The 24,160-nt window shown below is 45.0% G+C and overlaps 1 protein-coding gene across 1 annotated transcript; it reads right to left on the reverse strand.

Moving 5' to 3' along the window:
- Positions 1 to 978: 978 nt before the first annotated feature.
- On the reverse strand, positions 979 to 22,987 carry MAL2 (mal, T cell differentiation protein 2). The gene is made up of 4 exons (XM_075920187.2): positions 22,721 to 22,987; positions 19,270 to 19,440; positions 11,900 to 12,046; positions 979 to 6,861 (listed from the first exon to the last, which is right to left on the reverse strand). The coding sequence occupies exons 1-4, from the start codon at positions 22,850 to 22,852 to the stop codon at positions 6,790 to 6,792; spliced, it is 522 nt and encodes a 173-aa protein (XP_075776302.2). The 5' UTR covers positions 22,853 to 22,987; the 3' UTR covers positions 979 to 6,789.
- Between the last annotated feature and the right edge of the window lie 1,173 nt (positions 22,988 to 24,160).

The raw sequence follows: 24,160 nt of genomic DNA on the forward strand, positions 1-24,160 counted from the left end.
AGGAAGGAGGGGGGAGGAGATGGGCCAGGCCTGAGAGAGAGCTAGAGGGGAGCAGCAGCAGCTTTGTAAAGAGGTTTCACCTTTGGTAAATAAAGGCCTGTTGAAGTTTGTTATTACCTTGCTTGCATGATACAACAAAAAGGTAGATGTTGACAGTGAGATTCTCTAGCATTGACTTTATATCAACTTTCCTTTAAACGTTGCAGTGCCATAATTGTGAAGGACATTGCTTTTTAGAGGGACTGACTCCGAATCTCTTGCCAGTTAGTAATTTTACCTTTAACTTTAACTTTCTCCAGTGGAGCTATACCTGGTTTATCAAATTGTGAGAGACAGCAGAGGGATTGGAATTGACTTTATTAGTGAACTGAACCTGCGAGGATTGGCGATAGCACCAAAGAGGAGAAAACGAGAGAAGTCACATCACCATGCCCTTTGACCATTTCTGAACATCAGAACTCTACAGCACAGTTGATGTGGAAGAACCCAGAGTGTCAGTGCACACACTACAGTTCACTACTACTCTGACCCTCAAGCTTTGCAAAAGGGTCTATCCCTCAAATGTCTTTACCTTTATATAAGCTAATTAAGAACATGTATCCAGATCATGGCCCTGAGATCTCCCAAATGCAAGGAATTTGTTTTTCCCAAATCTCCAGGCAAGTTTGGAAGAGTTCAGATGCTTTAAAACAAAATCCCAGGATTATTGGACATGTCATTTGAGGTATCTTTCAGGATAGCAAGTGCTCCTGTGTAAAACACCAATGCACATGTATGGTTCTATATAAAATATTAATAAAAATTTCTTCAACATTTGGAGATTCTTTCTTTAATGCTCGTGGAGGTTTGGGCATGTCATCAGATGCAAGAACCAGAAAATAGCCATCTTCTTAGAGGTGTAATTTTGTTTCCTGTTGTATCAAATATGTTAGGAGTGGTATCTCATTTGTTAAAATCTGTATTTGTAAGGTTGAGAGGTAACATTGCAATATTTTTATTTATAAACTTTGAACAGCAATACATTCATTTTCTTAGTACACAACTAAGAGATTTTCAGGTTCTAGATAAAAAACAAAAACCCTTTTGCAGCATTACTTACAAATGAATGTTTTAATAATAAAGAAGTCCAGCTGGAATCAAAGGCTAAATAGAGAAGTCTAAACTGAATAACTATTTAATAAGAAATCTGACATGTCCTTCACCCCTTCTTTTTCAGGTATATATTATTGCACATTTTCACTTGTCTAGCATGTCTATCATTTGTGCTACAGGCTCTGAAGCAAGAACTCATGGTAAGAGTTTTCTGTGAAGGACCTAGCACGTGTGGACATTATAAAAGCAATGTAAGAAAAGTCATGTCTTTACATTGATAGTTGTACACTTATTTGCATATTTTAAACAAAATAGGTTGATGAAAAAATTATTTTGGCTGCTTTATCTGATGGACCGGCTTTAACAAAGTCTTTACTTTTTAGACTATAGTTTCTTTTTCTTCTTTTAGCAATAATGTGTAAAGTATTGCTTCTTACTATACTCTTCTGAGAAAGGTCTCCCTCACAAAGTAAATATTTACTAAAGCAATGGTATCCAAGATAACCTACAACCAGCATTCTGGGCATAGAAAAAAGTTATGGAATTGTGACTTCGCTTTTTAATAGCAATGTGTCTGATATATGTTCCTGGATATCTCACTTCAATTTAAACTCTAAAACTGACCACATTACACTAATCAGGTTCTAATACCCCTCACACTGCTGAAATACGAGAGCTTTCCACTGGTGCATTAAGGGACCTGACCAGCACCTATTAAGTATGTTTTTTCCCCACACCATCACCCTGCATATCTGCACTAGCCTTCCTCCACCTCCCCTCTCTGGCTCAGACTCATCTTTCATATGGTCCAAGTCTTACTGTTTCATCATTTGAGCCTCTATTCCACGTGACATGGTTACAAGTGTTGTGAAGGCTGTGCAAGTATCCTCCCAAGACTTCTTACTCTTTTTAATAAATCTAGCATTAATTTAATCATATATCTGAGATTACTATTCTTTGTACTGATATCTGACTTTCCAACTGATGAAAATCCATCAATAACCACACTACCAAATACACAGAATTAAAACATTTAATGCAGCAGAGTGTAAGTCTCTGTTATATTTTTGGGGAGAAATTCCCCTTCATCTGTACACTCTAGTTTAAAAATATTTTATACACTATGAAATCCAGTCGTTAGTTTTGTGCTATGTTGCATGAGAAAAAATATAAAATTACAAGTTTAGACAAGAGTAAACAGTTGAAGATTCGGTCAGTGAAAAAAGGGAGAAAGATTTTCAGAAAATAAAATGTACCAAATCCATTTACTGAAAAGGTGCCATTCATTTCCAAGTTTCTGGTATGAAGTTAGCTCAGGCTAGTACTGACTAGGAATGTAAAAGGTCATTTAAAATGTAACCATGTAACTGCTAAAAATCCTAGCAGTTACACATGCTGCAGCTTATATATAAGCTTTATACTGTAGAGCCCTCAGCAAAGCCTCACCAGGAGCAGGGCTGGCAAGGAATGCTGGCCCTACTTCTGGGGAGCCAGCATGTAACTGGAACTGGTAAGCTTCACCCGTTCAGAGTGAGGTTTATTGGTTAAGCAGTTACATCCCTAGTATTGACTGAAAGCTTTAACCCTTGCCAATGACTCAGTTGCACATGTCAAATGAATTAGCTTCCACCAGAAAGCCTCACATATGGCAATCTAACAAAAACTACCTTCACTGCAACTGGCACTGCTGTTGGCAAGCTGAGACTGAGGCCGTGTCTACATGATAGTGGAACTGCTAGGCTACGTCTACACTGCAGTTTTTGTGCAAAAACTCGGAGTGTTCACACTATTTTTGCACAAGAAAAAGTACAGCAGATTATCAGAAGACAGGGGTTTTTGCGGTATAGGTATTCCTCTTTCTAAAAGGCATAAGCCTTTTTGCGTAAGAGCTCTTGCGCAAAAAGGCGTGTGTGGACGGACAACAGGAAAAAGCACAGGTGCTCTGATGGCCGTTCTGTGAATAGCCATCAGAGTTTTCTTGTGCAAGAGCATCCATGGCAGTGTGGATGCTCTCTTGAGCAAAAGCACATCTCTTGTGCAAATGCACATGGCAGTGTGGACGTGCTCTCGCGCAGGAACTTTTTGCAGAAGAACTCTTCCGCAAAAAGTTCTTGCACAAGAAGCCTGCAGTGTAGATGTAGCCCTACAGTGTTGAAGCCATAGTGTATACCAGAGGTAGTCTGTTTTTTGTCCAGGTCCAAATTTCTTGGTCAAGGCATAGTCAAGATCCAGGCTTCCAAAGAAAATAATAATAAGTAAATAAAATATTTTGAGACCTGTTCAAAAGCGTCTGGCAGTCCCAGTTTGGCCCATGGTCTGCCTATGAGATAAGCACTTCCTACATCAACTGAAGAGGGTTTTCCATCAACGTAGGTAAACCACCTCTCCAAGAGTAAGCAGCTAGTTTGACAGAAGAATTCTTCTTTTGATCTAGTTGCATCTACAGTGGGAGTTAGGGGATCTAACTATATTGCACAGGGAGTGAATATTTTTACAGCTCTCAGTGATGCACCTGTACTCTAGATCAGAGGCAGGCAAAATACAGCTGAATCCAGCCTGCGAAACATTCAGATCTGGCCCGCCACAATATTCTGGGCTGCCAATGTCCTATTGCCCAGTGAGACTCTCAGGTAGGATCCCTGCCTGCTGCAGTCACAGGCCTCTGAAAGTGGCTTGCTGCTAAGGCCATCATGTGGTTCTGAGATAAATAGGATGAAGTTTAATAAAGACAAATGCAAAGTGCTCCACTCAGGAAGGAACAATCAGTTTAACACATACAGAATGGGAAGCGACGGTCTGGGAAGGAGTATGGCAGAAAGGTATCTAGGGGTTATAGTGGACCACAAGTTAAATATGAGTCAGCAGTGTGATGCTGTGGCAAAGAAAGCAAACATGATTCTGGGATGTATTAACAGGTGTGTTGTGAGCAAGACATGAGAAGTCATTCTTCCACTCTACTCTGCACTGGTTAGGAGTATTGTGTCCAGTTCTGGGCACCGCATTTCAAGAAAGATGTGGAAAAATTGGAGAGGGTCCAGAGAAGAGCAACGAGAATGATTAAAGGTCTGGAGAACATGACCTATGAGGGAAGACTGAGGGAATTGGGTTTGTTTAGTTTAGAAGAGAGAAGATTGAGGGGTGACATGATAGCAGTTTTCAGATATCTAAAAGGGTGTCAGAAGGAGGAGGGAGAAAACTTGTTCATCTTGGCCTCTGAGGATAGAACAAGAAGCAATGGGCTCAAACTGCAGCAAGGGAGGTTTAGGTTGGACATTAGGAAAAAGTTCCTAACTGTCAGGGTAGTCAAACACTGGAGTAAATTGCCCAGGGACGTTGTGGAATCCCCCTCTCTGGAGATATTTAAGAGCAGGTTAGATAAATGTCTATCAGGGATGGTCTAGACAGTATTTGGTCCTGCCATGAGGGCAGGAGACTGGACTCGATGACCTCTTGAGGTCCCTTCCAGTCCTCATATTCTATGATTCTATGTGCAGAGAGCCCCTTTGGGAGTGAGGGGGTTCTCCATGCCTTGTTCCCTCTATGAGCACATTCCTCACAGCTCCCATTGGCTGGTTTCTGGCCAACTGGAGCTGCCTGGGCTGTGATTGCAGGCAGATGCAGCACATAGAAACCCTCCAAGGGACATACTGTGGAGAAACACACATGCTGGCCCCAGCAGCCAGCTGCTTTGAGTGGTGTGTGGGGGTGTGACAGGCAAGGGGCTTGCCCAAAGGTCCCGCTGGGCTCTTGGCCAGCAGCTGCTTATGGTAAGCGCCTTCTGATCAAAGCTTGCACCTGGCATCCCACCTCCTCCTGCATCCCAACCACTTGCTCCAGGTCACAACCAGTATTCCCTGTAAGCTGCAGGGCAGCACAGCTTCACAGGTGATGAGTCAGCCTCGCCCAGACAGAGGCTCAGGGCATGGAGCTAACTGACTGAGCAGAGCTGATTCATCAACTGTGAAGCTGTGCTGCAGCACAGTTTAGAGAGAACACTGGTGACAACCCAAACCCTCTGTACCTCTTTCCATGTCACAATACTCTCCTGCCACTGGTCATAATCCAAACCTTCTGCAGCCCCCTGCCGCACCCTTGCCCCTGGTTACAACCCACTCCCAGAACCTGCACCTCTTTCTACAGCCCTCGCCCAGGTCAGAATTCTCTCCTGCAACCAAACCCCCTCCCAGATCCCACCTTCACCCCAATTCCCTACCCAGAGCTCCTTCCTGTACCCAACTTCTGTCCCAGATTCTGTGCCCTCTCCATTAATATCATAGAAGAGCACGGCTCTTGACCACTTATCAAATTCTTGGAGTGCCCCCCCCCATAAAAATTGTTGGCTACCCCTGACTTAGATGAACCTAAGTTCTAGGAATAGGCCAGGCCTGAGTAGGTAAGAAAGCATTCTAACCTGTCTACATGCAAGTGGTCTCTACAGAAGAAGCACTGTTGCTTTTCTATGGATGACAAGTAGTCTTCAGTCTCTGCGGTTAACAATTTGGCACTTTTGCAAGCACTACTGCTAAAGACTGATAATGGGGGAGGGAAGTGATACACTATTGCAAATGTTTGCTAAGTTGAGTTTGGTGCATTTATACCTCATTTAATTCATTATATAACTGGGACAGTCAAAGCAAACTTGATCAGACTACAACATTCTTGCAAAAGCATCTCTGTGGATAGATCCTTATGCTTAAATGGTGTCTCTCTGTCTTCAGAATGATTCTGCAAAGACATAAGGATCTGCCCAAGTATCTTTTGCAAGACTGGGGCTTTAAGATGCAACAAATAAATCACTGAAAAAATTTAGATATAAGAAAATTCAACATTCTGTAATACTCTATTCAAACAATATTGACACATATAGTAAACAATATAAATGCAGCACATGAAGTAAAAACTGATTCACAACAAGATGAACCAATGCAAATACTTTGTTTTTAACCGAAACATACCATAGATACAACACAAATGCACTGTTTACATTTTGCAGTATAAATAGACTTGAATAAAAGAAAACTACAGACTAATAGCACTAAACAATTAGTATTTACTAAGGAATGCAATAAAATTGTAGAAAAGATCAGAACATCCTCGCCAGAAATGGTTGTAAAGTATTTCACAAGATTGTACTAGATAGAAACAAATAGTTTTTTCTGTAAGTTCTGCTTTTAAAAATATTAAGGCAATCTCACAGCAATCAAGCAAGGTCCTCACCCCGCAAGGAGCACAGTGTCACAGATACTTGAATCTGGGCAGAAACCCAAGGATACTGGTGCTTGGAACTTACTGCAGGAGTGGGGCTTTTAATAATCAACCATAAGCAATGCAACTTGTAGCTTTTAGCTGCCTGTACATATAACACATTTCTTTAGCTTCCCCTTCCAGCCTCCTAATTGTTTAGCACCCAAATTCAGTTGTCTGCTAATGATTCATCTATTTCTCACAAAATCATAATACTATATAGATAGTAGGATCATGCTTCTAATTAACATATAAAAACAATCACAGATTATGTCAAATAAAATAATTCCGATATAAGCTTATCTGAATTATTAACATTTTTAAAATAGAGTTTATACATAAAAGCCTTTTGGAATTCCATTACAGTTTGAAAGACGAGTGGCATTTAATTTGATCTTATGCACAATTACACAAATTAAACTAGAATGCTGAACCATTAATCTCTTCAAAGTGCTATAGTTTCCATCTTCTTAAAGCAAGGGCTGTGCTACAGCCATAACAAATAGTTGTTGCAAAGGCAAAAATCTGCAGAAGAAAATGAGATAAATCACATCAAATTGCTATCACTGCAGTGTTGCTCAACTTTTCCCAGAACCACATTTTAGAAAAAATAATCAGAATTTTCCCCCAGCTAGCCATAAAGGAATGAAGATTGGTTGTGACCCCCTGACGCCCCATCATGAACCTCAAGAGGAGAACCTATGTGATACTGCTTTTAATTTTTTTTTCAAAAGCATCAAATGCTGAAATCACTTTGCTTCGATGTAACTGAAGTAGATCTTTTGCTAGGTTTTGGTGCAGCTCTCTAAAATACTAATCTGTATACCTTGTAATCAAGTGTCTTCTCATTATCAGAGATGAATGAAGACACTAGGGGCTCATCTAGACTACGCGGAACAGTTGAAAGAGGGTATGCATATCTGCTTTCAAAAGTGAAAGTAGCTTAGACATGGCTTTTTCGGCAACCTCTCCCCCCTTTGTCAAAAAGTAAATCTCATTTCTTGAGGAACAGTGGCTTTTTGACGGGGGCGGAAGTTTCGCCGAAAAAGGCGTCTAAACTTTTCACTTTCAAAAGCGCGATCGGAAAAAGATATACAAAATTCCCGCAGAATTTGCATATCCTCAACTGTTCCACATAGTCTAGATAGGCCCTAGGCATGTTAGATAGCATGTAACCGCATGACATTTTAGTGGCCACACAGCTATTCTATAGTCCCCAGACGCAGGACTGGCAGAGGCAGCAATACGGGCTGGCAGACAGGAGCTGGTCCAGGAAGGGAGCCAGTTTAAAAACCAGCTTCCCATTCAGCCCGGCTTCCACCTGCTGCCCCATGCGACTGCCTCTGATCGAGAGGCAACAGTGTGGGGTGGCAGCAGTTCCTGTCCGCGGGCAGTCCAAGCTCCCCAAGGACAGAGGCAGCAGGGGTGGAGGGTGAGCAGGAGGCGGTGCTGAGGGGGAACTGGCTTAAAAGCTGGCTCCCCCCAGCACTAGCTCCATGGTGCTACCTGCCCCCACTCTCCCACTCTGCTGCCTGTGTCTGTAGTGAGCCCAGGCTGCGGCAGCCTCCCTTGCCCCTACCCCGCTGCCTTGGATAGAGGAAGCAGTGCGGGGGAGGAGGCAGCACCATGGAGCTAGTGATAGGGGGAACTGGCTTTTAAACCAGCGCCCCTCAGCACCAATTCTTGCTTCCCCACTGCCTCTGTAGCGGCAGCAAGGGGCAGGGGGGGGCAGGCGGGTCTGCAGAGCCAGCAGGCTCCCTGCTCATATTGGCACCTGCCTGCCCCCCTCACCCTCTGCACTGCTGCCTATCAGAGGCAGCAGTGCGGGGTGAGGAAGGCACTGGCTCCTGCCTCCCTGCCTCTGGTAAAGAGGCAGCAAGGGGAGGGGTGGGGAACGTGTGTAGTGCACAGGATTAACTGATAAGCCCAGACTTATTGGTTAATCGTGTAGTCATCTATACATTGACATCTCTAGCAGACAATTGGCTTTTGTTTGTATTAGTATTTAATTTCTTACACCTCTAAATTAATGCATTTGCCTCCAGCAAACATAAACTAAGGATAAAGCTATCTATCATCATTTATTATCTACCGGTAGAAATAAAAAGCAGCACTTTTTTATGGATCAGTGAAGATAATTAGCCATTGGAACAGACTACCAAGAGATGCTACAAGGTACTAGCACTTCCTGTTTTTAAATATGGACTCTTCCTAAAATACCTGCTCTAGCTTAATCACAATCCTGTTTTGCTACAGGAACTATAAGGTGAAATCTAAGCGTGTGTTCATCCTAAAAGTTATACTAGATCAGTGGCTCTCAAAATGTAGTCCATGAACCATTAGTAGTCCATGACCACCTTGCAAGCAAGCTGCGGGCTCAAGCCAACCCCCCCGGAGCAGAGAGCACGCATTGGAGCTCCAGCCCTGAGCCCTGCCTCCAAGGCTACGTCTAGACTGGCATGATTTTCCGTAAATGCTTTTAACGGAAAAGTTTTCCATTAAAAGCATTTGCGGAAAAGAGCATCTAGATTGGCACGGATGCTTTTCTGCAAAAGCACTTTTTGTGGAAAAGCGTCCGTGCCACTCTAGATGCGCTTTTCTGCAAAAAAGCCCCGATCGCCATTTTCACGATCGGGGCTTTTTTGCGCAAAACAAATCAGAGCTGTCTACACTGGACTTTTGCCCAAACGGGAGCAGATAGTATTTCTGCAAGAAGCACTGATTTCAGACAGTAGGAAGTCAGTGTTCTTGTGGAAATTCAAGCGGCCAGTGAAGACAGCTGGGAAGTTTTTCCACAAAAGCAGCTGCTTTTACAGAAAAACTTGCCAGTCTAGACACAGCCCAAGTGTTTGGAGTGCCAGGACCTGCTTCTCGCTGCGGCGTGTGCGGGGTTGGCAGTGCAGGAAACTGCTTGCCTGGCTGCTTTCCCCACTGCTCCCATTGGACAGAATCGAGGCCAATTGGAGCAACTGGGAAGGAGCGGGGGGGGGGGGGGAGCAGTGTCTGGCTGCCATCCCCCCACCCTCCACTGTCCTGGCCACTTCTTGCTCTATTCCCTGTCTCCTGCCCCACAGCGCAGAACCCAGCCCCCTGTTCACCAGGCAGAGATGTGTGTTCCTCTCTGGCTGGAGAACTGAACAGGGGACAGCCTCGCAATGGGCGGCTGGAGAGAAGTGGCACTTTCCCCTTAAAAGTGCTGCTTCTCTCCATCCAGCTGCCTGGCCATCTGCTGCTCCTCTGGCCCACACCTCTCTCAGTCCTGCTCCAGGTTGCCAACTCTTCTGGACCAGATGTCACTACAGTAAATAGCACCTAGTCTGGGAGGCTTCGTCTCCACTGCACACCTATTTTGGAATAAACTTTTCTGGAATAGTTATTCCGAAATAGCTTATTTCGATAGCACATCTACACTGCAGAGAAGCCTCAAAATTAATCAGAGGCAGACTTCCCTAATGTAGGCGTGTTATCTCAATTTAGAGCCCCAGGAGGAATAGCCCTGGTGAGGGGCTATTTCGAAATAGCAGAAACAGAGCATCTACAAAGCCCCTATTCAGAAATAACTATTTTGGAATAGGTATTATTCTTTGTGGAATGAGGTTTATAGACGTCAGAATAAGCCGTCCATTATTTCAAAGTTATTCTGAAATAATGGAATTGCTGTTTAAACGCTCGCGGTTATTCCAAAATAACTTTGCTGTGTAGACACATCCGGAGAGTTGGCAACTCCTTTTTCTCCACAGCTCTGGGGACTGGTGCTGTGCTGTGTTGGGCACCAGCACTGGTAGGCCCAACCTGGTTCCAGGTCATAATGATGGAGACCTGCCTTTTCTTCTCTCTACTTAGGAGTCACTTACGAGTATTACACCATACCCATTAGGGACGTGAAAGTGTAACTGTGTACCTGGTTAACTGACGAGCCTGGGCAGAGAACAGACTTAAAAGTGGTCTCCCAGAGCACATTGGCTCCCAGAGAGTTATTTGCCCAGAGGCAGCAGCATGGAGGCAGGCAGGCGCCAGTACGTGCAGGGAGCCGGCTTAAAAGCCATCTCCCTGCACACCACATGCTGCCCTGCGTGTAACTGCTGAAATTTTCAGTAGTTACATGGTTATTTAATTGCTTGCATTTTAACATTTCTACTATTCATACTACTCATGCTTTGAATGAGATAGTGAATGTTTAGAAAACAGATATTAATAATTGCTGGGACTACTACCTTTTAAGAAAGAACCTATATGCATGCTTTCATCTAGAATAAAAACACCTGAAATACTATTTTCTTGACAGCCAGGTTTTAGCTTTTTCTGTTTTCTTTATGCAGTCTTTATTTAACATTTTCTTGGTAAATGGCAGAAAACATGAATGGGTGACAGGATGATGATTATTTTCATAGAGGCTCTTGCGCCAGAAGGAGCTGTCTACACTGTCCCTTGCGCAACAAAAACCCTCTTGCGCAATGCCGTTACGCTGATTACTTTTCAGGAAGAACAGCATTGCACAAGAAGGTTTTTGTTGCACAAGAAGGGGCAAGAGCCTCTTCCGCAAAAAATGACAGCTCATTAGGTATGCAAATGATGCTCGGCAATATTCCATGCTTCGCCTTATTTGCATATTTCTGGCACAAGAAGCAGCAAGTGTAGACATAGCCTTTATATATTTTATTATCTTCATATCAGCAGATAGACATTTATATCTAGATGAGTTGAGCAGTCCTTTTTGTGATTGTGTATTTTATTTTTTTGTGATTGGAATCTCCAGAAATTTTAAATAAATGTATATCATCCTGTGATCTAAACAAGACATTGTTAGAAGGTAGAAAATTAAGAACAGTACTTCTAATCCCTTGAATTAAACCGTTGGCACACATATATGGGAAACAGGGTTGTTAAAATGCATTTAATTATGTAATCGTGTAACTGCTGAAAATTTCAGAGGTTACATGCAGGGGGAAGGTGGCTCCCCAGAGCTGGTGCACACAGGGAGCTAGCTTTAAGCCAGCTCCCCACACATACTGGCTGCCATCTGCCCCCTTGTGCTGCTGCCTCTATATCAGAGGCAACAGCGCAGGGTGGCAGGCGACTCCACAGGAGTGCACAGGGAATAGGCTTTTAAGCTGGCTTCCCATGCATACTGGAAGCCTACGTTTAACCATAAACGTTAACCGATGAACCAAGGCTCATCTGTTCACCTTGTACATGGTAACACTTTCAAATTCCTAATGGGGAAGTGGTAGCATCGCTCTGACGCAAAAGAAAACATAATTGAGCCTTCTCTTCCAACGACTAATATGGCTTATGCGATCCCTTATGATCAAATATAAAGAACATTATAGTGTAGTGCAGGAAATACCTACCATACAGTAACAACTTATTGGGACAAAGGGAGAAATAAAAAAAAAAAAATCAACCATTTTCCAAACTCAATGCTGTGTAACACACAAAGGCAAACACTCTCTTCCCCAAAAAGTTTACATTCTAGTTAGCTATTAGAGTCAGAGATGGATTGGGTTGCTAAAATGGTTTAAGCAGACTTCTATCTCTTGATGTGTATCAATGACATACTTACTGATGCTGCTATGCTTATGTTATATTCTTGATCACTTAGAAACGTAGTGAAATTTTGTTTAAATATATTATGCAGAGATGTTGTTGCTGCTTGCAGCAAAAAGGCTCCAAAATAAAAGACAAAAATAACTGCATGGAAAAGAAAATCCTGAAAAGAAAGTGAGAGAATTAGTCAATGTTGTAACTGATTGAATATGTGCATTCTTGCTAACCAATCCCTAGCTTTCTGTGCAAACAAAATACAAACAAAAGGCAAGCTTAGGTGTATCATACTAACGGCTTTCTGATCAACTGATGGCCTAAATGACAACTAGGAGTGGTCGTCACACTGCAATGAAACACAACAAAGTAAGAAACTTCATACAGCAGACTTCCGATAATCCGGAACCTATGGGACCTATGTGGTGCCGGATTATCAGATATGCCGGACTATCAGGAGGTACTATAAGATGGTATATATATATAGATATAGATATAGATACACACACACACACACACACACACACACACACACACACACACTATATACATTATATACTGTATTTAAAGTGTTCTTAACCCTTTTTATTGTACATACTGTATACAGTATACTGTAACGTTTTAGTTTTTTTAAGCCTTTTCTACCCTTTTTGCTCAGTTCAGCTGCTGCCGCTGTTACCTTGTGACTCATTTTTTGCCGAAGCTCACTCACTAGGCTCTTGCCATTTTGATGCCGGACTATCAGGAGTGCCGGACTATTGGATGCCGGACTATTGGAGTTTTACTGTAATCTTTATATCTTAGAAAGAGTATACAAGGTGATAAAAAACTCAGTTATATTACTGTGTAACAGTGCAAAAGCAAAACAGCAGTAAAACCCACAGCTGCAAAATATAACTTGACCTCTTTTAAGTGATCTAGATCAGCAATTATATTGTCATGTTTTAAAAGCAAAATTTGAAATGTCAATTTTGTTCCTTAAAAACCAAAAACCACTATTTTAAAATAGTATGGTGTATACCATACTTACAGTAAAACATAAAGTCCAAAGCCCATCCTGTTACTCTTCTCACACCCATTATATTGTGCACATTTGTGCATACAAATATTTGCTATTTACGTTCACTCAGAGAGGTGTTTTGTGTGTTAGTTTTAATTTCTCTCTCAAGTCCTGTACATTTTGGCTCTAGGCACTACGAGCCTGACTTTCCAGGTTGAAGGATACAAAAACAGTTCCAATCCAATAAAGCTTTTAAAACAGGGGTGGGCAATCATTTTTTGTGGGGGACCACTCCAAGATTTTAGAAAGTGGTCGAAGGCTGCACTCTTCCATGATATTAATGGAAGAGATGCAGGTCTGGGATGGAAGTTGGGTGCAGAGGGGAGCATGGGGTAAGGGATTGGGGTGCAGGAGGGAGACTAGAGTTTGGGTGAAGGAGGCAGTTGTGACCTAGGGCAGGACACTGGAGTGCAGGGGTTTGGGATGTTACCTAAGATAGAAGGGGACTGTGATCCGGGGCAGGAGATTAGGATGCCAGATCTGGGAGGGGGTATGGGTGAAGGAGGGGGACAGAGAGTTGGGGCAGGGAGGGGCTGGGGTGCCAGAGGTAGGCTGTGGCCAAGAGACTTACCAGCCAGCAGCCAAACCAGCCTGCCTGCCTAAAGAGCTAAATAAGGCTTGCAGGGCTTAAAACATTTCCCAGCTAGCCTGCCAGCTTGCTTGGCCATGTGCTTCAGAGAATAACTGAGCAGAGGAGAAGGGGTGTGGTTCTTCTTGGCTGCCTATTATTCAAACAAGCAGCTCCCATTGGCTTGTTTCTGGGCAGAAACCAGTGATGGGATAGTGTTGGAGGTAGGTGGCTCCTAAAACTTCCTTTCTCTTTCAAAACTGGAGGGGAGGGGGGAAGCCTGGCAGCTGTGTTTCTGCACTGCAAATTGGGCTCCCTGCTGCCTCCATGGCCACAATGCAGCCCACATTTTGCCCAGGCCTGTTTTAAAACATCCTTAAAATATTTATATTCCTACTATATAAAACATATAGAACTGAAACAAGGTATCACTTATTTCAGGCAACTTACATAAGTAACTTGTGCCTTTGGTACTAGGAATGTAGCAATCCCATTCTCTTGCCAATAAAACATTTATACACTGCCAATTAGGGATATTAAATTTAGTTTTGGGGGGTGGTGGTAAACATGTAACCACTAATATTTTCAGCGGTTACACGTTTACACATGCAGGGTGGGGAAGGCAGCTCTGGTGGAGGTAGCAGCATGGGGGGCAGCAGCATAGAGGCAGCAGCTTGGGTGGAGCAGGTGGGAGCCAGTGCTTGCAAGGAGTCAGCTTTTAAGCCAGCCCCCCATGCATACCGGCTCCCGCCTGCCCCCCTACCCCATGCTGCTGCCTCTGAAGCTGTATCAGAGCTATCAGCAGGGGTGGAAGGAAGACAGGTGGCTCTCCATAAGCCAGTGCTCCCATGCAGTCTGCTTAAAATCCTTCATTTCCCTAGTTAGGAAAATATTTTCTTCATAGATTTTTCAGGGTTTGGTATGTGCACTTTGGTTTTAAGTCAAATGAGTCCACTTTGTAAAAGAATGTAATTCTAGCATCAGCAAGTCCAGATTTGACTCAATACATCCATGCAGTGTTCAGTTCCGAAAAGTTACTACCTGAGTCACTACCAGAGTTTCCTCCTCTGCTCCGAAGAAATAGCTTTCTATCAATGATAGTTTGAGATCAGGTCATGGACAGTGCTGGTTTTATTGCTAATTGCCTTTCCATCTACTAGCTGTAGCCTCAGTTTCAAGTCACCGACTCCTTGTTTTGGCAAGGATGACTGCGGTAATTCCCGATTCCTGGCCCTTTGCCTGTGTCCTAGTTCTTTTCTACTGTTGCCTGAAGTATCATCATTGGAGTTCATAGGGTTCAATAGGACTCTAGGTGGGCACCAGGCTGCACTATCATGGATCTGATTGTAAGACAAGGCCCTTGCAAGCTGCTCTGTAAAACTGCAGAACTAGATAAGTATTCTGTAGTAAATGACTGATGAGATCCACTCCTTATTCTCCTCTGTCAAATACCTAGCATACAACTCCATTGCTCAACCTTTTTGGCTACTCTTCTGAAACATGACATGAAAGGGAATATACTGCACCAAATAGCTTAGTCCTACCTAGATTGAGGCTTTGTCTACACTTAAAAGTTTTAAGTGCAGAGTGTGTAAAATATTATCAAATCAGAACAGAATGGTAGTTTATACCTAGTTTGTGCAGATGTACACAACTACACAATGAGTAGATGTAACACCCATGGAACCCTCGTTGGCTGGAGGGACTGGACTTGAAAACTTTGCGACTAAAGCCATGAGCTTCTACTGCATGAACTAAAAGCCAACTAGCTGTCAGATAAGGCTACAGAAGACACTTCCTTCTCCTCCACAGTAGTCTCAGTGCCTCTGGATTATATAGAAAATAAAGTCTATGGTTTTTGTAATATCATCTGGTTCAGAATGGAGCAGCACAACTCCCTTACTCCTTTTGAGTAAGATCTTAGTCCCATGACTAGTGCCATTAGTTTGAATCAGGCTAAGCAGGAAATAAGGTACTGCTCAGCATAAAACTGGAAGAATCTTACCCTAAAAATGCTACAAATACGCATCTGGGATAGTGGAGTTTGGGAGTGGAGGGTTCAAATGTTTTTTAAGGTAATAAATGTAGTTTTCCCATTTTTGGCCTTGTCAAACCACTAGCCTTACTTAGCCATTCTGAATTCCATGCCAAATTGTAGTTTCTAAAGCATAAGAAATACAGGCAGTCCCCGACTTACGCGGATCCGACTTATGTCGGATCCGCAGTTACGAACGGGGCTGCCCCAGAGTACACAGACTGCGGGACCTCGCGGTCCTGCCGCCCGTGTACTCTGGGGCTTTGCTCTGCGTCTCCCTGGTCTACAGACCAGGAAGACGCAGAGCAAAGCCGCGGAGGGGCTCGGGCAGCGGGGCAGCCCCGCTGCCCGAGCCCCTCCCCCCCACCCACGCGGCTTTGCAAAGCGTGGGGAAGCCGGCGGCGGGGCAGTCCAGGCGCGCCTGGGGTGCCTCGCTGCCCGAGCCCCCCCGCCGCGGCTTTGCAAAGCGCGGGGAAGCCGGCGGCGGGGCAGTCCAGGCGCGCCTGGGGTGCCTCGCTGCCCGAGCCCCCCCCCCCCGCGGCTTTGCAAAGCGCGGGGGGGCTCGGGCAGCGAGGCACCCCAGGTGCGCCTGGACTGCTCCGCCGCCGGCTTCCCCGCGGCTTTGCAAAGCCGCGGCGGGGGGGCTCGGGCAGCGAGGCACCCCAGGCGCGCCTGGACTGCCCCACCGCCGGCTTCCCCGCGCTTTGCAAAGCCGCGGGGGGGTGCGGGGGGCTCGGGCAGTGAGGCACCCCAGGCGCGCCTGGACTGCTCCGCTGCCCGCTTCCCCGAGGCTTTGCAAAGCCGAGGGGGGGGGCTCGGGCCGCGGGGCACCCCAGGCGCGCCTGGGCTGCTCCGCTGCCGGCGTCCTCAGAGGCGCTCCCCGTCTCCCTGGTCTGCTGGTCTCCAGCAGACCAGGGAGACGGGGAGCAAAGCCGCGGAGGACCCAGGCGGCGGGACCGCGGTGCATCTCGGTCCGCCGCCTGAGTCTTCCTGGTCTGCTGGGGTGGGGGAGGGCGCAGCTAGTACGCCTCCCCCCCGCCCCCCAGCAGACTAGGCTTTTCTCCGGACGCCTGTGGCAGAGCAGCTGGGGTGCTGCCGGTTGGTCCCGCAGCGCCGCTCTGGGCGCTACTGGTGCAACCCAGCAGCACCCCAGCTGCTCTGGTCCTGATTCAGCCGCTGCTGGTCAGTTTCAGCAGCGGCTGAATCAGGACACCTGGGGCAGAGCAGATGGGGTGCTGCTGGGTTGGTCCAGTAGTGCCAAGGAGCGGCGCTACTGAAGCAACCCAGCAGCACCCCAGCTGCTCTGCCCCAGGCGTCCCCAAGTCAGCTTCTGCTGAAACTGACCAGCGCTGACTACAGGAAGCCTGAGGCAGAGTTGCTCTGCCCCAGGCTTCCTGGAATCAGCTGCTGATCAGTTTCAGCAGCAGCTGACTTGGGGACGCTTGGGGTTCTTAAGTTGATTCTGTATGTAAGTCAGAACTGGCGGTCAGTTTCAGCAGTGGCTGAATCTGGACGTCAGTTCCGACTTACATACAGATTCAACTTAAGAACAAACCTACAGTCCCTATCTTGTACGTAACCCGGAGACTGCCTGTAATACAAAAATCTTTTCTTTAAAACAGCTTCCAAGTTAAGTGTTAGTCTACTATGCTGCTGTTTGTTCTTTTTATTTTAAAAACCCCTATCCAGTCAGGTATAAGAATAGTCAACAACATTGATATTGTCTTATCAAATGCTTAATGTATAATGAATATCTACAAGGAGAATTATAGGATGAATGTTTGTGTAGTATTTTGAACCCGCAAAAAGGCACTATGGCTCCAATCCAGCACAGCACTTGATTATGTGCAGAACTTTTATGTCTGTGACTAATTCCACTGAAAGCAATGACACTATTCACTTGTTTAAAAGTAATACTCATGCTTTATATGTTTTTCTGCACAACTGATGTGACCGCCCCCGAACAACATTAACAACATGCTGTGAAATTCCCTGTAGTTTCCTCAACATCCCACTCAAAATCTTGGGATAGTGACTTTCAAACTCATTACAAGAGTAATTAACAAGCTTAACCTGATTTGTGGTTTAATTCCATTGAAGAGCTGAAGTTATACATTGTGTTTATGTACAGTGAAACACTACAGCTGTGGTGCTGAAGTCTGTTTGGCTAGAATCCAGAGTATCACTGCTAATGGACTCATTACACATGTTTAATCTTTCAACCTCCGAAGTTATGAAGTTCTATGACCTTTGATTCAAAAAGCACACAAATGAAGGGACTGTCACCTAGTCCTGCACCCAGGTACGTCACACTGGGACCTATCAGAGGCAGCAGGGGGAATAGGGGAGGCTGGTGTGAAGCAGTCCCTGTCTGCAGGCATCCCATTCTGAGCACACACTTCACAAGAACACATTTTTAGGTAGTAACACAGGAGAGTACATAAGAACATAAGAATGGCAATACTAGGTCAGACCAAAGGTCCATCTAGCCCAGTATCCTGTCTGCTGACAGTGGCCAGTGCCAGGTGTCCCTGAGGGTATGGACTGAAGACAATGATCAAGCAATTTGTCTCCTGCCATCCATCTCCAGCCTTTGACAAACAGAGGTCAGAGGCACCATTCCTTACCCCATGGCTATTAGCCTTTTATGGACCTAACCTCCATGAATTTATCTAGCTCTTTTTTAAACTCTATTATAGTCCTAGCCTTCACTGCCTCCTCTTGCAAGGAGTTCCACAGGTTGATAGTTTTCCTTCACACAGCGCACATTCTTTTATTCATTTTAAACCTGCTCCCCATTACCGGTAATTTCATTTGGTGTCTTCTAGTTTTTATATTACAGGAACAAGTAAATAACTTTTATTTATTCACCCTCTCCACACCATTCATGATTTTATATACCTCTATCATATCCCCCCTCAGTCTCCTCTTTTCTAAACTGAAAAATCCCAGTCTCTTTAGCCTCTTCTCATATGGGACCCGTTCCAAACTCCTAATCATTTTAGTTGCCCTTTTCTGAACCGTTTCTAATGCCAAAATATCTTTTTTTGAGGTGAGGAGACCACAACTGTATGCAGTATTCAAGATGTGGGTGTACTATAGTTTTATACGGGGCAGTAAGATATTCTTCGTCTTATTTTCTATCCCTTTTTTAATAATTCCTAGCATCCTATTTGCTTTTTTTTTTTTTGGACTGCTGCTGCACACTGCATGGACGTTTTCAGAAAATTATCCAAACTATAAGTCATTGAGGGATGCTCTTAGTAACTTGCCAGTAGTTTAAGATAACCTAAAATGGAGCAGACTACAGCTGGTTTTTTTGTTTTTTTAAATATGGAGGTACAGTTTGTGAGAACTACTGGTTCCAGCAGGTAAACATTCAATATAACCTGAGCAGAATCTTGCCACCTGATTGAATAAACACCGAACTCCGCATGCTAGGGCCTGTAGTTTCCATAAACTGCACTATCAAATTAAAAGAAAGGGGCAGACGTGTCACTGAACTTCGAGTTATATTTGTGCTGCAGACCATGCTTTGGCCATTCATGATGTGAAAGCCAAACATCAACTCTGGCAAAATATTTTAGGTTCTGATCCAAAGCCCAGCAAAATTAGTAAGAGTCTCTTCATTGATTTCACTGGGCTTTGGATCAGACCTTACAAATCTTATGAAGAGTAAGATCAATTCATTTTTTCTCATAAAATTATGCCCCCAGAAGTAAAGCTTACCATCTGGTTCCAGTCCACAGCAATTCTTTGTGTAAAACTAAAAAGGAATACACTCAGGAAGAGAATGGACAAAAGACAAGCAGTCACTGACACAAACATCACCCATCCCTGCAGCACAGGCAGTGGAACTTGAGAGGCAGCTACCAAAATCCAGACAAGTGCTCCAAACAGCTGCAGAAAAAACAAAACTCACAATGAGAATAAAGGCTTAAAGATGAATCTAGTCCAACCCCTCCAGACTAAGAACTATCAGATAATTTTTTAAAACTTCAGGTGTGATTTTTGGCACTGGGGGAATATATTGAAAAAAAAAACCTCCTTTGAAAACTGATTTAGCTACTCAAGAGGCTAAGTAATTGAAAGTCAATGGGACATAAACTAGTCATTTTTTAAAATGGGATTTAGGCTTCTAAATCACTTAAGTGCTTCTGAAGTTTTACCTGAAATCTGATTTTGAAGGAAATACAGGACAATGCAAAGTGCTCCACTTAGGAAGGAACAATCAGTTCCATACATACAAGATGGGAAGCGACTGTCTAGGAAGAAGCATGGCGGAAAGGGATCTAGGGGTTATAGTGGACCACAAGTTGAATATGTGTCAACAGTGTGATGCTGTAGCAAAAAAAGCAAATATTATTCTAGGTTGTATCAACAGGTGTGTTGTAAGCAAAACTCATGAAGTCATTCTGCCGCTCTACTCTGCACTAGTTAGGCCTCAGCTGGAGTACTGTGTTCAGTTCTGGGCGCCACATTTCAAGAAAGATGTGGAGAAATTGGAAAGGGTACAGAGAAGAGCGACAAGAATGATTAAAGGTTTAGAGAACATGACCTATGAAGCCAGGCTTCATGAACTGGGCTTGTTTAGTTTGGAAAAAAGAAGATTAAGGGGGGACATGATAGCGGTTTTCAAATATCTAAAAGGGTGTCACAAGGAGGAAGGAGAAAATTTGTTCCTCTTGGTTTCTGAGGACAGGACAAGGAGTAATGGGCTTAAAGTGCAGCAGGGGAGGTTTAGATTGGACATTAGGAAAAAATTCCTAACTGTCAGGGTGGTCAAATATTGGAATAAATTGCCAAGGGAGGTGGTGGAATCTCCCTCTCTGGAGATATTTAAGAACAGGTTAGATAGACATCTGTCAGGGATGGTGTAGACGGAGCTTGGTCCTGCCTTGAGGGCGGGGGGCTGGACTCGATGACCTCTTGAGGTCCCTTCCAGTCCTATGATTCTATGATTCTATGATTAATGAAAAGATTATAAAAAATCATTTATCCTAAAATATAAATACATATGTATCTGTTGCAACTGGTATGTCAAAGATGTAAATGAGATTGAAATCTAAATCTTGTACTCATATATAGCTTTGTAATCTTCCAGCAGACACAGATATAAAATAATTGTAAATGTATAAACAGAATTTAATGTTTATGGCCAAAAGAGTAAAAGGCAACAAACAAAAGTAAAATATAGAAGACCAGCAAAGCTATGGTAAGCTATTGAGTCATGAACATCAGATAATGAAGTATATAAGCCAAATTAGTTTCATATTAAGATCTATGTAATTAGGAGCAGAATTTAGTCCTAAAAATTTAAGTTGCAGCACACCGATCTTCTCAATTATTTCAATCACAAACACAGATCTCTATAAAAGTGATGCTTGCTTTCTTGAAGCTTGTTCCTTTAATAAAGAAAGCCTTAACTTGATTGAAATAGAACTGAGCAGTGTTCACATTTATATTGAATTGCCATTTCCAGTTCCTCCTTCCAGCTCTCAAGGTATGAAGTAGAAGAAAAACATTTCAGACTGCGAGAACTACAACTTCAAAATAATGCTTGCCCAGTTTCTTCTAAATCTAGAACCTCAGACTCTATTTTCAGGAGATGTTGCCTGCAGTTAAGAGTATGTAGGTCTTCTTTGGTATACAGTATAGCAATGTGTGGATAAAATGAAGCTGATTATGTAAAAGTGCACTGTCGTCTCCCTGCACTCAGTATTCCCATGTGGATTAGTATTATCAGTCTTCAAATTAATTTCAAGGGCTTCTCTTCAGGTTGTATTTGTTGTGAGGAAACAGGTTCTCTCCATATTTAGGCTCAAAATATCCAGAGAAAAGACATTTAATGGATTGTAACAGCACAACTTTTTTTTCCAACATCCCACTTCTGAGACTGGTAGCAAGATTACTAACTGAAGTAATCAGTAACTATGATTGTACTCAGGCACCATATCAGAGAAAGCCTGGACTAGACTAGGAAAGTCAGCCCAGGTTACACAGGCTGGCAAATCCATCAATAAGTTAACTTTTTGGTGACTATTGATGTGGATTCCAGTCCTGCAACTGGATCCACCCCAGCAGATTCTTGGACCAGGGTGAAGGCCATATTGAACAAAAATCAAGGCCCCATGGGGAGGGGCAGGCACACCTATAGGGATCCATTTGAAGATTGGAGTCTAAGACAGTATTCAAATCTGTGACTAAGAAAAAATGCATTGTGGGTGAAATCCCGGACAGATTGAAATCAATGGGAATTTTGCTATTCACTTCAATGGGGCCAGCATTTCATCACCTCTGACCTGTAATCTCTAATCACGATAGTGATTCTGCAAACTCTTTCAATGCCAGCGAGGTTAAATATCCATGCTAGAGTTTGAGGGGCCCTCAAGACAAAAAACCACACACACACACTGGACAGTTTTACTACCTCGGACTTCTGAATCTGATCTAAATTTGTGAGGATCAAGATCTTCTCGATATAAAACAAACTCACTCCATAATACAGGCCAAGTGTTCTTTCCCCCACCCCTCCGAAAATAAAACGGCTGCCAAGAGGCAGCTATGACAACCACTGAGTGGCAATCAGAACAGTGTTATTTCAGCACAGTTGTATGTTGGTCATGATCCCCCTTCTGGGGAAGCTTTGAGGCAGGAAAACAAGGATTAGGCAAGATGGAGGCATGGGGAAGGGCTCCCACTGAGCCTCCTCCCCCCATCCCCACCTACATCCCCCCCAGCCTGTTGCTATACCCGTATCCCCGGCGCATAAAGTTCAATGCTCCAGGTCTCCGGGCCGGGTCCTCTTTTGGGGAACAGAGGCCCGCTCTGGCTCTCCGGGCTCCCGGAGCAGAACCTCCTGATGCCGCCGCCACAACCCGCTCCAGGGGCGGCTGCTGCACCTCTCCCACCTACAAAATGGCAGGTTAGCAGCGGGGACGGTGGCAGGGCTGCGGTGCCGCCTGCTCCGGCACGCCCCGCACCTCAGCCTGCAGCCCCGGGTCTGCATGCACCACACCGGCCGTGCGGCGCGGGGCACTGCACGCTCCTAGCCCGGCGCGGCGCCCTGGGCTCGGCGCAACAAGTGCTGGGCGCGGGGACGCAAGGCGGGAGAAGGAAGGGGAGCGAGCGGGGGATCCCAGCCAGCCCACCCCGAGCAGCCCCCAGCCCTGCCACTCACGATCTCCAGGCAGATGAAGGCGCCCGAGTAGGTGCGCAGGATGTCCAAGCCCGCGGGCAGCGTGACCCGGGGCGCGGGGAAGTAGGCGGTGGGGTTGGGGGGCGGCGGCATGGAGCCCCCCCTGGCCGACATGCTGGCGCGGAGTGAGCCGAGCCCGGCTGGCCCTGACGTGGCCGCAGGTTGAGGGCGGGGGAAGGGGCGGCTCAGCGGCGCCCAGAGCAGGTGCAGGAAGCGTGTGGGCAACACCCAGCCGCCGGCCCGGCCCCTGCGCCGCCCCGCCCCGCCCAGCAAGCGCCGGGCGGCGACGGCCCCGGTTCCGTGGGCTGCAGCCGAGCAAACCCCCTTCTCGTGGCCACTGGGTGGACCCAGTGTGACCCACACACCTGCTGAGTTCGGGTCACTGCCCCATGTAGCGACCCTTAGGCCACTTAGCGCTAGAGGGAGAGGATGAGTTTCCTGTTGCCTTCGCTGAGAGCCGCCTGGCTTTTGGCTCCAGCTGTAGTCCCAGCTTTGGTTCTAGCTCAGAGCCAAACATTTGCCCACCACCCCCTTGGCGTGTTCCCGAATCCCAGCCCAGGGCTAGTCCCCCACAGTCCCTGGTATTCGTGAGACTGGCCCTGAATTGGGAGTCTCTTGGGGCTGTGGTACTGTGGGGAACTCGCCCGGGGTTGGGATTTGGGAACACCCTGGATTGGGGAATTGAAGGAGACAGTCTGTGTAGGGAATCATGCCAGAGGGTTTCCTCTAATCGTTTCCTTCCGTGTGTGGAATAAATGTTTGTTGTGTGCCACCAGGAGAAACACAAACCTAGCTGTAAAGTCAGCTGAGCAGCATTGGAATCTCCCCTGAGCATTTGTGCAGGTGCACAGCTTACAGGGAACACTAGTCTGCACCTAGACCCTATCTGCAAACCATACTCCTACCCACTTCCCACCTCTGGAGCACTCCAAATCCACCTTTACTTTTCAATCTCTCAGTGGGTGTTCAGATACAGAGCACATACAGAGAATGTGTGTCCCATTGGTATGATGCAGGTTTGTTATCTTTCTGCAGAAGAAGCAGATAAGGAGGCTGATTAGGCCTCTCTGATTTGCACTTCTCCCAGTTTATACTGTATATCTGTGTAGGATCCTGACTACTCCTTTCTCCCTGTGGGCTTTTGATCCCTCATTTTCAAAGGAACCAAATAGTTTTGTTCCTGGTGTGGATATGGTTGTTCAACCAAAATGTGATGCCTCACAAATGTCAGATTTTTAAAAAGCAAGACCTTGATTCTTCAGATCCAGATGCTGGCTTTCATCTGCTTTATAGCTTCTTTCTAGCTTTTCATGCTCTGGTAGTTTTTTTTTCTCTTGGCAAGGCTATTTAGTACAGGGGGTGTGGCTTTAATATGTGCAGCAAGACTGACATCAGGATTCATAAACCTAATTGTTCTTATTT

The sequence above is a fragment of the Pelodiscus sinensis genome, chromosome 2 (assembly GCF_052426305.1).
Source record: "Pelodiscus sinensis isolate ZL-2025 chromosome 2, ASM5242630v1, whole genome shotgun sequence".
Lineage (NCBI taxonomy): Eukaryota > Metazoa > Chordata > Testudines > Trionychidae > Pelodiscus > Pelodiscus sinensis.